General features: G+C 36.9%; 3 protein-coding genes across 3 annotated transcripts; all 3 read right to left on the bottom strand.

Moving 5' to 3' along the window:
- Positions 1–329: 329 nt before the first annotated feature.
- LOC144665472 (uncharacterized) lies at positions 330–10,738 on the bottom strand. The gene is made up of 2 exons (XM_078526703.1): positions 7,991–10,738; positions 330–1,119 (listed from the first exon to the last, which is right to left on the bottom strand). Exons 1-2 carry the CDS (start codon positions 10,691–10,693, stop codon positions 982–984), a joined length of 2,841 nt encoding a protein of 946 aa, XP_078382829.1. The 5' UTR covers positions 10,694–10,738; the 3' UTR covers positions 330–981.
- On the bottom strand, positions 1,126–5,151 carry LOC144665471 (uncharacterized). Its single transcript, XM_078526702.1, has one exon. It carries the CDS (start codon positions 5,149–5,151, stop codon positions 2,020–2,022), a length of 3,132 nt encoding a protein of 1,043 aa, XP_078382828.1. The 3' UTR covers positions 1,126–2,019.
- On the bottom strand, positions 5,158–6,787 carry LOC144665480 (uncharacterized). Its single transcript, XM_078526711.1, has one exon. It carries the CDS (start codon positions 6,532–6,534, stop codon positions 5,167–5,169), a length of 1,368 nt encoding a protein of 455 aa, XP_078382837.1. The 5' UTR covers positions 6,535–6,787; the 3' UTR covers positions 5,158–5,166.
- Positions 10,739–11,969: the final 1,231 nt, after the last annotated feature.

The following is an 11,969-nucleotide window of genomic DNA, read 5'->3' as shown; positions in this document are numbered from 1 at the left end:
GACAGACTGGGAATAGACCTTTTGGGCTTTGTTTGTTTGTTGTCCCATTTCTGACTATGTGATGTTACCCTTGAGAATTACTTCACGATATTCAGAGAGTTAAAAGGAAATTCTCTAGGGAGCATCGTGTGATTTGTGATGGGCAATTGACACACAAAGCTAAAAAGGTCTATTGTTGTGAGTGAAAATGTGAGCCCAAAAAGCAAAAGATATCCAAGTAATTAAACACTGAAATAGACATCGTTGATTAAAGTTGATAGTTTAGAGACTGACTCATTTGCTATAAAAGGGGGAAAGGAGTTTGTCAAGTAAATAAAATTTTACAATAATTTCCTTTGGATGGTATTTTTTATTAAGTTGTGCATCCCAAGGTAAGGTTAGTTTCTAACCAATTTAAAAAAAACGCAAATATTGAGCTACTTTGATCACAAAATTGACATTTAAACTTGAACCATGCTAACTAAATGTCTTTCATTGTCACTTTGTTACATGGAATGCAACATAGTATGCAACTGTACTAGAAAGCCAGGAAGCTGTTACAACTTTGGCAGAAAAATACTGTCTTGAAATAATGCATCTTGATTAACTCTTGTTTAAATGCAGCTGATATTTGTCTTCACTGACTATACAATCTGTGATGCAGGATAAGACCAATAAGTCCAAAACATTGTTACTACATTTTAGAGGTAATACGACACTACAAGTGAAGTCCAGCAAGTAAGGTTGATACAGTATCTTGATGTACTCTTGTTTAAATGCTGCTGAAAGTTGTCTACACTGACTGTACAATCTGTGATGCAAGATATACAGTCCAATAAGATATGTTATCATTTGGAGGTGATACACACATACAGTACAAGTGGACTCCAGGAAGTAAAGTTGATACAGTGGTGAGCCAGTGAAGACCTCCGATTGAAGGGTCTTTTCATTGGTGAATCCGGAGATGTTTAACACAGTTTCTTTTCAACTTGAATGTTACCGCTACATGGTTGTTGCTGTGTGTTGTTTCAATATCTGTAGATAATAATGTAGATTGAAAGTGTTGGACATAACATGGCAATCAGTGGATTCTCTGAAGACTGTATCTTGTGCATTTTCTTGTTGTTTTACATTTCTGTTCTGTAAACATAATAAAAGAAAAAAAATAATTAAAAATATTAATAATTTTTTAACAATAACTAATACAATGCACGTGCAATATTATGAGGTAACATACATGTATTTATACCGGTAACTTACATATCACGACTACGTGTACATGTAGATGCAGGGATGTCGCTAACGGCCGGCTGCCAGCCAATTTCACCGGTTAAAAGACTACTTATGGTAAATACAGCTGAAATTTCACATGAAAACCAAGACTTAGATAAACTTTTAGTGCTACGAAGGCCATAAAAGCCAACTGGCTTGTTGATGAGCCGGCTTAGTGTTTTCTTAGCAACATCCCTGTTAGATGTCACATCGATCATTATTAACATACATGTGTAATTACATGGACCAGAACAACAAATAACTACATTGTGTACTGTTCGTATACTTACCTAATAAGTACAGTTGCAATATGGTGGGTTTGTGACCCAAAGGGTCACAAGGAGGGGTGTGTGACCCAAATGGTCACAAGGGACTCAAAGGAGCCGTTACACAAATTTATTTAGACACCAAGGCTGATGAACTACAACACCTTAAAATGTAACACAAGTAGATACTAAATTCATTTAAATTTTCTTTCTTTCTGAAACACATACTTTACATGTAATTTATGCTTCCTTAAGACCTAATAGTGATCATTACAAATTTCTCCTCACAATGTCAATACTAAATTAAGAGAAGAGGTTAGGAGAATTACACTGTAATAAAATGGTCACCAAAGGGAAATTGCTTTGAACTTTTAACAAATTCTCCAAACAATTGCTATACGAAAATGTATGGAGATCAGTCAGGAGAATTTGTATGTGGATGATGGGGCATAAAAGGTTAATCATTTACTAGTCATTATAGCCTACAAAAATGTACATGTTTCTACTCTTTTTTGGTTGCTATCCACACAGCTTTATGGTCACTAAAGTATGTCTCGAGAACACCAGTTTGGACTCTTGATTCATTTAGATTTGTATAAATGTGATCAATTGTAGTTCTGTTATCAGTGGTAAAGCTTGAAATAAGTTGTTTATATCCATATGTTACAATCATTTGATTATGTATACTGCTGTTTTGTACACCATCATTAAAATCAATGTTAAAATCACCAAGTATTATATGAAAACGTTCTGTTGACATAATGGAATGAAGTTCTCTCAATGCTTGAAGCAAATGTCTCATTGGCACTTTTGGTGATCTATAAATGCCAGCAATAACAACATCTGGCAGACATTCAACTTTAATAATTGTTATTTCAACTCCATGCATATTTTGACATTTAGGATATTCATCATAACACTGAGCTCTGGTATAAACTGCAGTTCCATAGAATGGTCTTTGTGTATGCAACTGCCTATCAAACAATGCATCGTTTCTAAACAAGGAGAAGTCATTAATTTCAAATTCGTCATTTTGGTCAAACACCCACAATCTAGTTTCAACAAAGATATTTATATCTGCTGCCTTAACATTGAAATCATTTTTCACATCTGATATGTGCTTGTGAAGAGAACGTGCATTAAGAAAGACTATCTTGACAAAATTCTCACCAATGTCTGCAAGGGATATTATAGACGGCTGAAGATAAGCTGCTGTTCGCAATCTCTGCATTTCATTCTTAACTTTGTTACTCACAGTTATCTTTTTTTCATTGAGATTCTTTATATGCAATCCATCAATGGTAGTAACTCTGCTTAATGCAACATAATGAATGTGAGGAATAGCTCTTCTTGAAGTAAGATCAACTACAACCTTGGTTTCAGTGTCACCCTGAGAACGGTGAATAGTTTTTCCTGCAGATTGCCGTAAAGGAAATTGTTTTCGAACGATCTGAGCAGCTTTACCTCTTCCTACAAAAAATGTTACACAAACAGGTTTTATTGGTGTCCAACTCTGCTGGATATTATCACTGTAAAGGCTTCTATTTTCATTCCGAGTTTTCTCTCCAACTTTAGCATGATCAAATTCAACCCAAACAATTCCATCAGGACAATCAGAATTTAGCAGACTAATAAATCTCACTAAACCTGCACTACCATTCGTAAGACCATCATCCAATCTGATGTTTTGACAGACCTCAATCCTTTCATTTTCTGCAATTGCAAGACAGGCTGCTAATTGCATAGTTTTTCGTGGATCATCTGGAACCTGTTTCAATAGCCGTGCCTTTAATTCCTCAGACTGAGCACCAATGACACTATCAACTGCCTTGACAATAAATTTTCTGCCAGCTGCAGAATTATAAACTGACTTGTTAAACTCATCAACTCTGTCATTTTGAATGAATAGGTGGGGAGCATGTCTGAGATAGTTCTGATCAGGATCTTCAACGATTCTTGCTCTCAGTATATTCAAGTCATTCTCAGTGTGAATACCCTCACGCAGCCGGTTAAGAATTTCTGCAAACTCGCAACTCTCTCTTTGACGCATAATTTCATGTAATTCAAACATCTGAAAATGTTTCTGCCACAGATTAGCTGCTAAAGGAGCATAATCATTCTCCAAATCTTCAAAAACATAGCCATCAAATACTGGTTGAAGTTGAAACAAATCTCCAACTGCTATAATACTCACTCCTCCAAAATCATTATCTGTACCTATGATATCTTGGAGTCTTTTGTTAATTTGAATATTAAACATGGAATTTCCTACCATTGATACTTCATCAATGAAAATTATCTTCAAACCAGCAAATTTACATCTCAAGGAATTCAAACGACTGGCATCAAGCTTCTTATAAATCTTTAAGGACTGGTTTGCTGGCACTGCTAATGCTGTATGGATTGTACTTCCTTGAATATTATAGGCAGCTTTACCAGTCGGAGCAACTAGAATAGCTGTAATTTGATGAAAATCAACACCAGCTCTTGTGTTTAAATATTTGTAAACTGCTTGAAACAGTACTTTAGTCAAGTGAGATTTTCCAACTCCAGCGCCACCAGAAAGAAACAAATAGAAGGGTTCACTGGTTGTCTTCACAAGGTGTAAAACATGGTAGAAAAAATTTAACTGCTCGACATTTAGAGAACGAACAGCTTCCCTATACTCTTCATCTGGCAATTCATCAAATGAGATATTATGTTCATAATTACTAGTAGTACTAGCAGGAATTCCCAGATCTCCAGAAAGATCATAGTTCCCTACTTCGTCTGTGTTGCATACATGTTGACATTCATTTTCTGCAAGGTGACTCAGTTCTACATGTTGTGTGTTTGGAGCTACACAATCCCACATATCATCAGTGCTTTCTATAGTTTGTACATCATCTAATGCTTGCTCTAGTTGTTCACTACATGGTGCATACTGAGCCATTTGGTCATTTATCTGTTTTTTCAATATCTGACACCTCTCCATGTAATTCTCACAGTCTCCTAGCAAATCAGTATTTTCATCTCTCCAAGCAGTAAATAACATTAGCAGCTCACGATAGTGCTTTTCAGGATGACTTTCTCTATTAAACCATACACTTCTTATTACCCTAGCTTTTGACCGCTTCTGAGGTTCTTTTTTGCCCTTCTTTGATGTCAGCTCATTGCTACATGTATCAGTAATGTCTTTACCAACATCATCTTCATTGTTATCATCATCAAATATTTCTAATGGCAAACCATCAACATCAGTATTTTTGGATTTTTGTAGATTTTTAAGGTTTGAATTCCTATTGTCATACCAAGCGGCCCAATCAGCTAATGTCACATTCTCTAGACAAGATGGCCTTTTAGTATACCTTTTTATCAAGCCACCTGATTCAATATCTTCAGACTCATCTTCTAGCTGCTGTATGTCATCCATCGATTTCAAAAGACACACTCTTTCATCTGGTAAAGCTGTATTGATAAACACCACTTCACGAGAGGAGCGTCGCATTGGTAACTGAAGTACGATATATACCGCCTCTTGTGCACTTATTTCAACATTGTTTAAGAATTTGTTACCGATGTCACGCACTTGCTGTTTAATACTCAAATTTCCTTCTCGAGCTTCCTCACATGCTTTTCTCAAAAGTTCACTCATACCTCTCTGTGCCTTTTATACGTAAGAAACAACATATGTTGCACAAGAGTAGATATCTAGGATAAATTGGACATCCATGTTTGCTCTCCATGCAAGCAAGCAGTGCTTGTTATAATTATTGATTCGAAGTTCGTTTGGCTTTCGTTTCAAAAAAATTGTTGCCCTACTTAGGGAAGATCGAATAGCCAGAATATATTCTTCTTCAGCGACCGCAAGTTCATTAAGAAGTTTTTCAAATGAAATATTCTCTCCTTCCCTCATAGTATTAAGTTTTTCATTGATTTCTTTCCAAGTAGCCTTGTGTTGATTCAAAAGACTTGTATTCTCAATGTCACTTAAAGGATACAATATTTGAGTGCTTTTCATTGGAGGCTGAGGAAAATTAAATCTGCACTGTTTTTGAAACTTCTTTTTACAGGTAAATGAATGTTTATGTTCTTGACGAGAAACTAATTCATCTAGTTCACAGCCACTTGCAGGTTTTGAACAAGAAATGATTTTATCAACAAATTCACAAACTTTTTCGTCTGAATCTTCACCAAACTTTGGTGCACCTTCAATCCATAAAAGCATATGAATGTGTGGCGAGCCACGTTGTTGAAATTCAACTCGATAAAACCAATCTGCTATTTTCCCCAGTGGTGCACAATCACTTTGCAAAAATTTTACAATTAGTTGCTGAACTTGGAAATCAAAATGCCTTGCACATGTGACGGGATCACTTTGAATTAACCTTGACTTTTCCTCCCATGACAAGGCATTTAATTCATCATCTCTGTATACTTGGTGATCAATTAATTCACCTAACATTCTTAACAGATGATTCCACTTTGTTTCAGCTGCAGAAAAGCTACAAAAAAGTGTCGCAGATCCAAGTTGCCTTATCATGGCAAATAGATCTCTCTTAGACTTCTCAAAGTATGGTGGGGAACCACGAAGAGCTCTTAGAAATCGGTACCCTTCATTCAAATGAACTAATTTGTCTAAAGCACCTTCTTTTTTTAACTCGCCTGCTGTTAGTCTCTTTCCATTTGTTTTATGCTTTCGCAATGCAATCTGGCACTTGCCTAAAATTATTTTCATTTGCAGCTTTTTCAGTTTAAAGAAAATATTTTCCATACACTGAGCAACTCTACGATCAGAACGCCTTAACTCTGATTTGCAAATGTCACTATAATACACAGGTACATTTCTTTCCTTATTATCTGCTCTTGCGTGACCACAGAATATACCAGGATATGCTAGCTCTTCGCAATATTGGTCTTTGAAAATACTAATTGGATGATTGCTTTCACCTGGTGCAAAGTTCAAAACCTTTTCACGTTCACAATCTTCTACAAAGTCCGGGGATGTTAACATTGTGTCCAAAGTACCAGCACACATTTCAGATTCATCCACTTCATTCCAAGGGCAACCCTCCAAGTTAAGACCATTTTAGTCGCCATGGCGACCAAAATTTTGGAGCTGGCGACTAAATTTGAACCAAGGTCGCCAGCCTGGCGACTAAAATTGGGAGGAAAGATTGAAAGCATCAGCTTAATTTGGTGACTAAAATTTTTCACTGGCGACCAAACTTGAGTAGTTGGTGGCCAAATGGCCACTAAGGAAAAAAATAAACTTGGAGGGTTGAAGGGTCATTTACCTCCATTTCAGTTGGACAGGAATCCTTACAAAGATCTCTACTAGATAAATGCACATCTGTTGCACTAGATGAGCATCTTGATACATTCAAAGTTACTGGTATACCTACTAACGCTTTAAGAGAAATAGTGTTTGCTAATCCATACCCTTTCAGGGTCCGAAATTAAATTTTTTACATCGGCGCCACCTGGCGACCGGACCGAAAGTTTTAGTCGCCAGATGGCAACTTCAGGTCGCCAATGTTTTTCGATTGACTTTCCTTTTACACTTAAAAGACGAAACACTTGTTCTTCTTGTGTATTTTTGGCCATTCATATGCTCAAAAACAGCTTACTTATACCACAAAACAACGATGACAATCACTCAAAGAAATGCTGTACCCGCCTATAAGTAGAGTCTTAAAAAGTCTTCTTTATCGAATGTTAACTCTCTAACATTTAAACGGAAAATACTTTACAGTCTTACCCAAACATTCCGCTCTTTAATAATATAAAAAACATCATTTCCACCAACTTTCTGACATATTTCGACAGGTAGTTTTTCATTCAACACAGTGACAACAAGAACGTGTTGCGTTCGTGGAACGTCGTAGCTTAGTAGCCTGGCATGTAATTGGAAATATCTAAATCTTCCACAAAGTTTTTTGCATCTGTAGCCTTACCAGTTTCAAGTAAATGATGGAAATATTTCAGCGTGTCCGCGGACATGACATCGCCAGAATGAATATTCATTGCATAGACCATTGCATGCGAAAGAAAGCACATGTCTGGGCGCGCCCGCAATAGTGTCATGGGGAAAACCGCTGAGGAAAACAACATGGCGGCTTGCAATGTTCGAATCGCGTTGATCGCAGCTGTTGGCTGAGCTGTTGGGGAGTTTATACATTATGTAGCGAGAAATTTACTTCAGTGTTATCTCAAGGACATCACTAAGATAAAAAGTGAGTCAATAAATTGTTAAAAAACGGCTCCGAATTTTATTTTTAATCAATTTCTCTGAATACTCTTACAAAGCAACTTAGTCGCCAGTGGGCGATCAGTTGTGAAATTCTGGTCGCCAGCTCTCAATATTTAGTCGCATTGGCGACCAGGAAGGCGCAATTTCGGACCCTGCCTTTCAAACATGTTTCTACAAGAACAACATTTTTGGGATCAAGCATTTTATATCTGAACAGTTTGACCACAACGGAAGTACTTACATTAGCTGTTGCTTCACTGAATTGAGAGGATGCATCATCTTCCATTGGTGGTAGATCATGTACAATGGCCATGTGTTCACTAAAAAGTGATTGCTCTTTTTCCCAGGCACTACACAAAGAACAAAAGAAAACCACTTCATTACTATTACAGTCATTTTTATGAAAAAATGGAATATAGTTACTCTCCTCACAACACTCAGTATCAGTTTCTACTCCATGATCATACAAAAGATGATTTTCTAAATTCATTGAGTCTATTAAAACTTGTTCACAGTCAAGGCAAATAAAAACTTTACCAAATTGAAATGAAAGCAATCGACTGTGTTCTGAAAAAGATTGCACAGTGGTATTCAGTGACTTAATTGAAGCTATAGGTGTATTGTTTTCTGTAAGGTTGCTTGAACTGCTGCAAGCACTATCATTTGACATGTCATTTTCATTAGACCCTGCAAACAAACCATTCCAATCTGGGTCCAGTTTGATACTTTCTTTCTTGTAAAGTGCACCATTTTCAGTCAACCACTTAGCTGCTTCAAAAACTTTGGATGGTCTTATGTTTTGAGACAGGACATAGTTCTTGTATTTTAATTTTCTCTTAAGCTGCACTTTGATAGTGTCTGTTTCAGTTGATAGTCTTGGTAAGATATTCACAGTATTAACAACATCAGCAGGAACATTCACTATGTTGCCATGAATTTTATATTGCTTTCCCCTAGCTGCTTCGTGTATCTTTTGAAAGATCAATCGTGGTGATACAAGCCTCCACTCTAGTTCTGTTAAGTCTAAATGGTCAGGTTTATGTGGAAAACTCATTTTATTCTGGACTGCACATGGAGGCACTTTATTCTGCTTCAGGTGATTATAACATGTATGACAAACCCATTGAGCTGTACAACACTGTTCATCTTTTCTTATGCATCTTAATACAGCTTCGTTATTAAGTTTTAGTACAGTATCAGTTCTGACAAGACTATGTTTGTACCATAACTGCTCACAACATGTGCAAACAAACGTTGGCCCTGAAGCAACCAGTTCACGAAAAATAACAACCAATTCATCACAAGATTTTTGTGTTTTGTCATTATCACAACCCTTTTTGGCCTTGTAAGCTTCTCTTCTTTTAATCGACCTCTCCTCTTTTTGTTGTTTAGTTTCAGTTTCCTTTACTCTTTGTTTTAATTCCCTTTTTGTCTTTAATCTTTTTTCTCGTTGCTCTTTGGTTTCAGTTTCCTTGCTTTTCCTATATCGTTCTCTTCTCTCTTGCAACCTATTTTCTCTCTGCTGTTTAGTTTCAGTTTCCTTGCTTTTCCTATATCGTTCTCTTCTCTCTTTCAACCTATTTTCTCTCTGCTGTTCGGTTTCAGTTTCTCGTCTTTTTCTCATTAGTTCTCGATGCTTCTTTAATTTATCCTCTCTTTGTTCTTTGCTCTCAATTTTCTTTTTTTTAATTCTTTGTTCCTTGGGCTTTCTTAACCTATTTTCTCTCTGCTCTTTGGTTTCAATTGCTTTTTTTCTATCATACTGTTCTCTATACATTTGTGACATATTGTTCCTTTCACCACATGTTTCAGCTTCTTTCCTTGCAGTTTTCTTTTCTCTAAACATCAGCAAGCTTTCTTTGTGTTCTTCTGATTGTGCTTGTTTTCTCTTTCTGCTATTGTTAACTACATTTTCTTTTCTTATGTCTGATTCAAAATTGTGACATTGACTTTGACTGCATGATCCCTGGCACCCTACAGTGTTATCTGTTGTAGAAAATGGTACACTTAGAGCACTAGAACTTGTGTACCTGCAATTTTGATTAACTGATAAATTTTCAACTTTCATACCCAACACTTCAAATGGCACTACATTCTTTTCTCTGTAGAAGTTTTGCAGATACTGCACCATTTCCTGTACACTAGTAAATTCCAACAGTACTGCTGTTCCATTTGCAGCAATGTTACCATGGATATCTCGTGAATGAGAATCAAAAATTCTATAATTACCTTTGTTGTCAATAATAATAGCAACCGTATTGATTTCAACAGTCAACAGAAAGGCATCATAGTCTTTTATTAACATATTTAGTACATGTTGCAATGGGAAAAAACAGTCTCTTACATCAGACATGTGTAAATCGCCAGCAAAACTGCTGCTAAAATTAATGGAAAAGTTTTCGTCATTTATGGACAATGCAGATGGAATCTCAGATAGCAACAATCTGTCTTTCCCTACTGACTTGCTAATATGAGAATAAAGCACATTGCCTTGAATCAAAACTTCATTTAGCTGATCTCTTGACCACGATGCATTATTTTTACAATTGTAAACAACTGCAGTTAGGCACATCGCTACGCATTGGTTGCCAGCATTTCTTCCAAACAGTGCAACATCACCTTGATTATAGTCAGCCGTGACAGTTTTTGACGAATTCACAACGTAAAAAGGGCCAGGATTCATCTCAACATCATTGGCAAGTCGAATCAACAAGGGAATATAGAAACGATAAAGACAAATTTGTGTAAACCAAAGCCTAGCGTAATAAGCCATTTGCCATGAACGGATTACTCTTTTTAATGTTGGCAGATATATCGCTTCCAGGTAAAACATAAACAACAGCATAGACCAGAATTTCCCTTTCATACGATCCGAGTATTCTTTGGCCTTCAAATGAACGTCATGTAACCCCACTGCTGCTCTATATTGCATTAAAGACACCATAACCTACGGTAGTTAATACACGTTCAAGCAAATAAAACTTAGATAGCTCACCTTTCTATCTTTTGCAATCTCAGCAGTTTTGATAGTAAACTTCTTCTGTACTGATCACGTCTTCAGTTAAGCTCAAATCACAATGTCGCCAGTAGTTAAGATGACAAATATTTCAATTCTGACAGTGTTTATATTGCTTTCAATGGTTATATTCAGTTCAACTTCAGTTATGACAGGACAGGGTCTGACCAAAACAGCTCACCGACACGTAGCGTAGAGCTCGATGCGTAAACCACAATTTATGTAGACCCTCGACCTATCTCGTGTGCGAGTATGTCGATTTAGCTGTATGTGTGCACTACGAGTTCTTTATGTGTTTGTAGGTGAGCGCAAAAATATAACAGCTACAAATCTTGAAGTCAAGGCTTCTCGCTACAAGAAAATACTCACAAGTTCACAATCGCGCGACCAAGATGGCGGACAGGCAAATACAAATACCTCACGTGACCTGTCGCATGTGCTTTGTTACCAATCCTCTCTCCTCTCTCTGTTCTTATACCTAATCGTACCTTTTTGGTACGCTTCGGCGGCATATCAGGCGAGTTTGGTCGAGCCATGGTTCGTATTTTGGCGAGACGCAGTCGAGCCAAAATACCCATGGTGAGACCAAACGAGCCTGATATGCCGCCGAAGCGTACCAAAAAGGTACTATTAGGTATTTACCGTACCCAAATTCAGCCAAAAATCCGGTGATAGAGAGTATTATTCGATCTGTTGAAGCCATGCTTGCCAGACACGTAGTACAAAATTTGACCTGCTTGTATTGATACTTTTTTGGTCTTCAACACTTTTATCAAGTCCTCTTCTTACATTTTTTTACTCGTTTGTTTGTAGTTTCATTCCCTAAATTTTCAAAATCCAAATTTAGCGAAAAATTGGGAAACTTCGACTCCATTGTTTCAGTGTGAATGTTTCAGTACTCGTCGCTCAAGTTTAGTTTTGGCGGGAAAGTTTTTCTCATTTTACGACCGGTAAACACCAGCTAATTAAAAATACTAGTTTCTGTTTTATTGGTAAAACCTCTTTTCAATTCATCGTACAGAAACACTACTTTAATTCAAAGTGACCGTGATATGGTGGCATATCAGGTCAGTGACTTGATATCGTAGGATATCAGGACAGTAGATCGCGCTTCTGATTGGCTACTTGCGAATTTGGGTACGGTAATCTACGATATCGATACGATATTTGCCTTTTTTCTCGATATCGATATCGATATCGATAT

Source organism: Oculina patagonica, chromosome 9, assembly GCF_052425735.1.
Source record: "Oculina patagonica isolate OP01 chromosome 9, crgOcupat, whole genome shotgun sequence".
NCBI lineage: Eukaryota > Metazoa > Cnidaria > Anthozoa > Scleractinia > Oculinidae > Oculina > Oculina patagonica.
Note: the sequence above shows the minus strand (reverse complement) of the source record. Positions and strands in the feature narration are given on the sequence as shown.

Coding starts and splice junctions, on each gene's coding strand:
- LOC144665472 (XM_078526703.1), bottom strand. CDS start 10,693: ATGGTGTCTTTAATGCAATATAGAGCAGCAGTGGGGTTACATGACGTT. Junction 1,120..7,990: donor TCAGTGAAGCAACAGCTAAT/GTAAGTACTTCC, acceptor TTATGTTTACAG/AACAGAAATGTAAAACAACA.
- LOC144665480 (XM_078526711.1), bottom strand. CDS start 6,534: ATGTGTGCTGGTACTTTGGACACAATGTTAACATCCCCGGACTTTGTA.
- LOC144665471 (XM_078526702.1), bottom strand. CDS start 5,151: ATGAGTGAACTTTTGAGAAAAGCATGTGAGGAAGCTCGAGAAGGAAAT.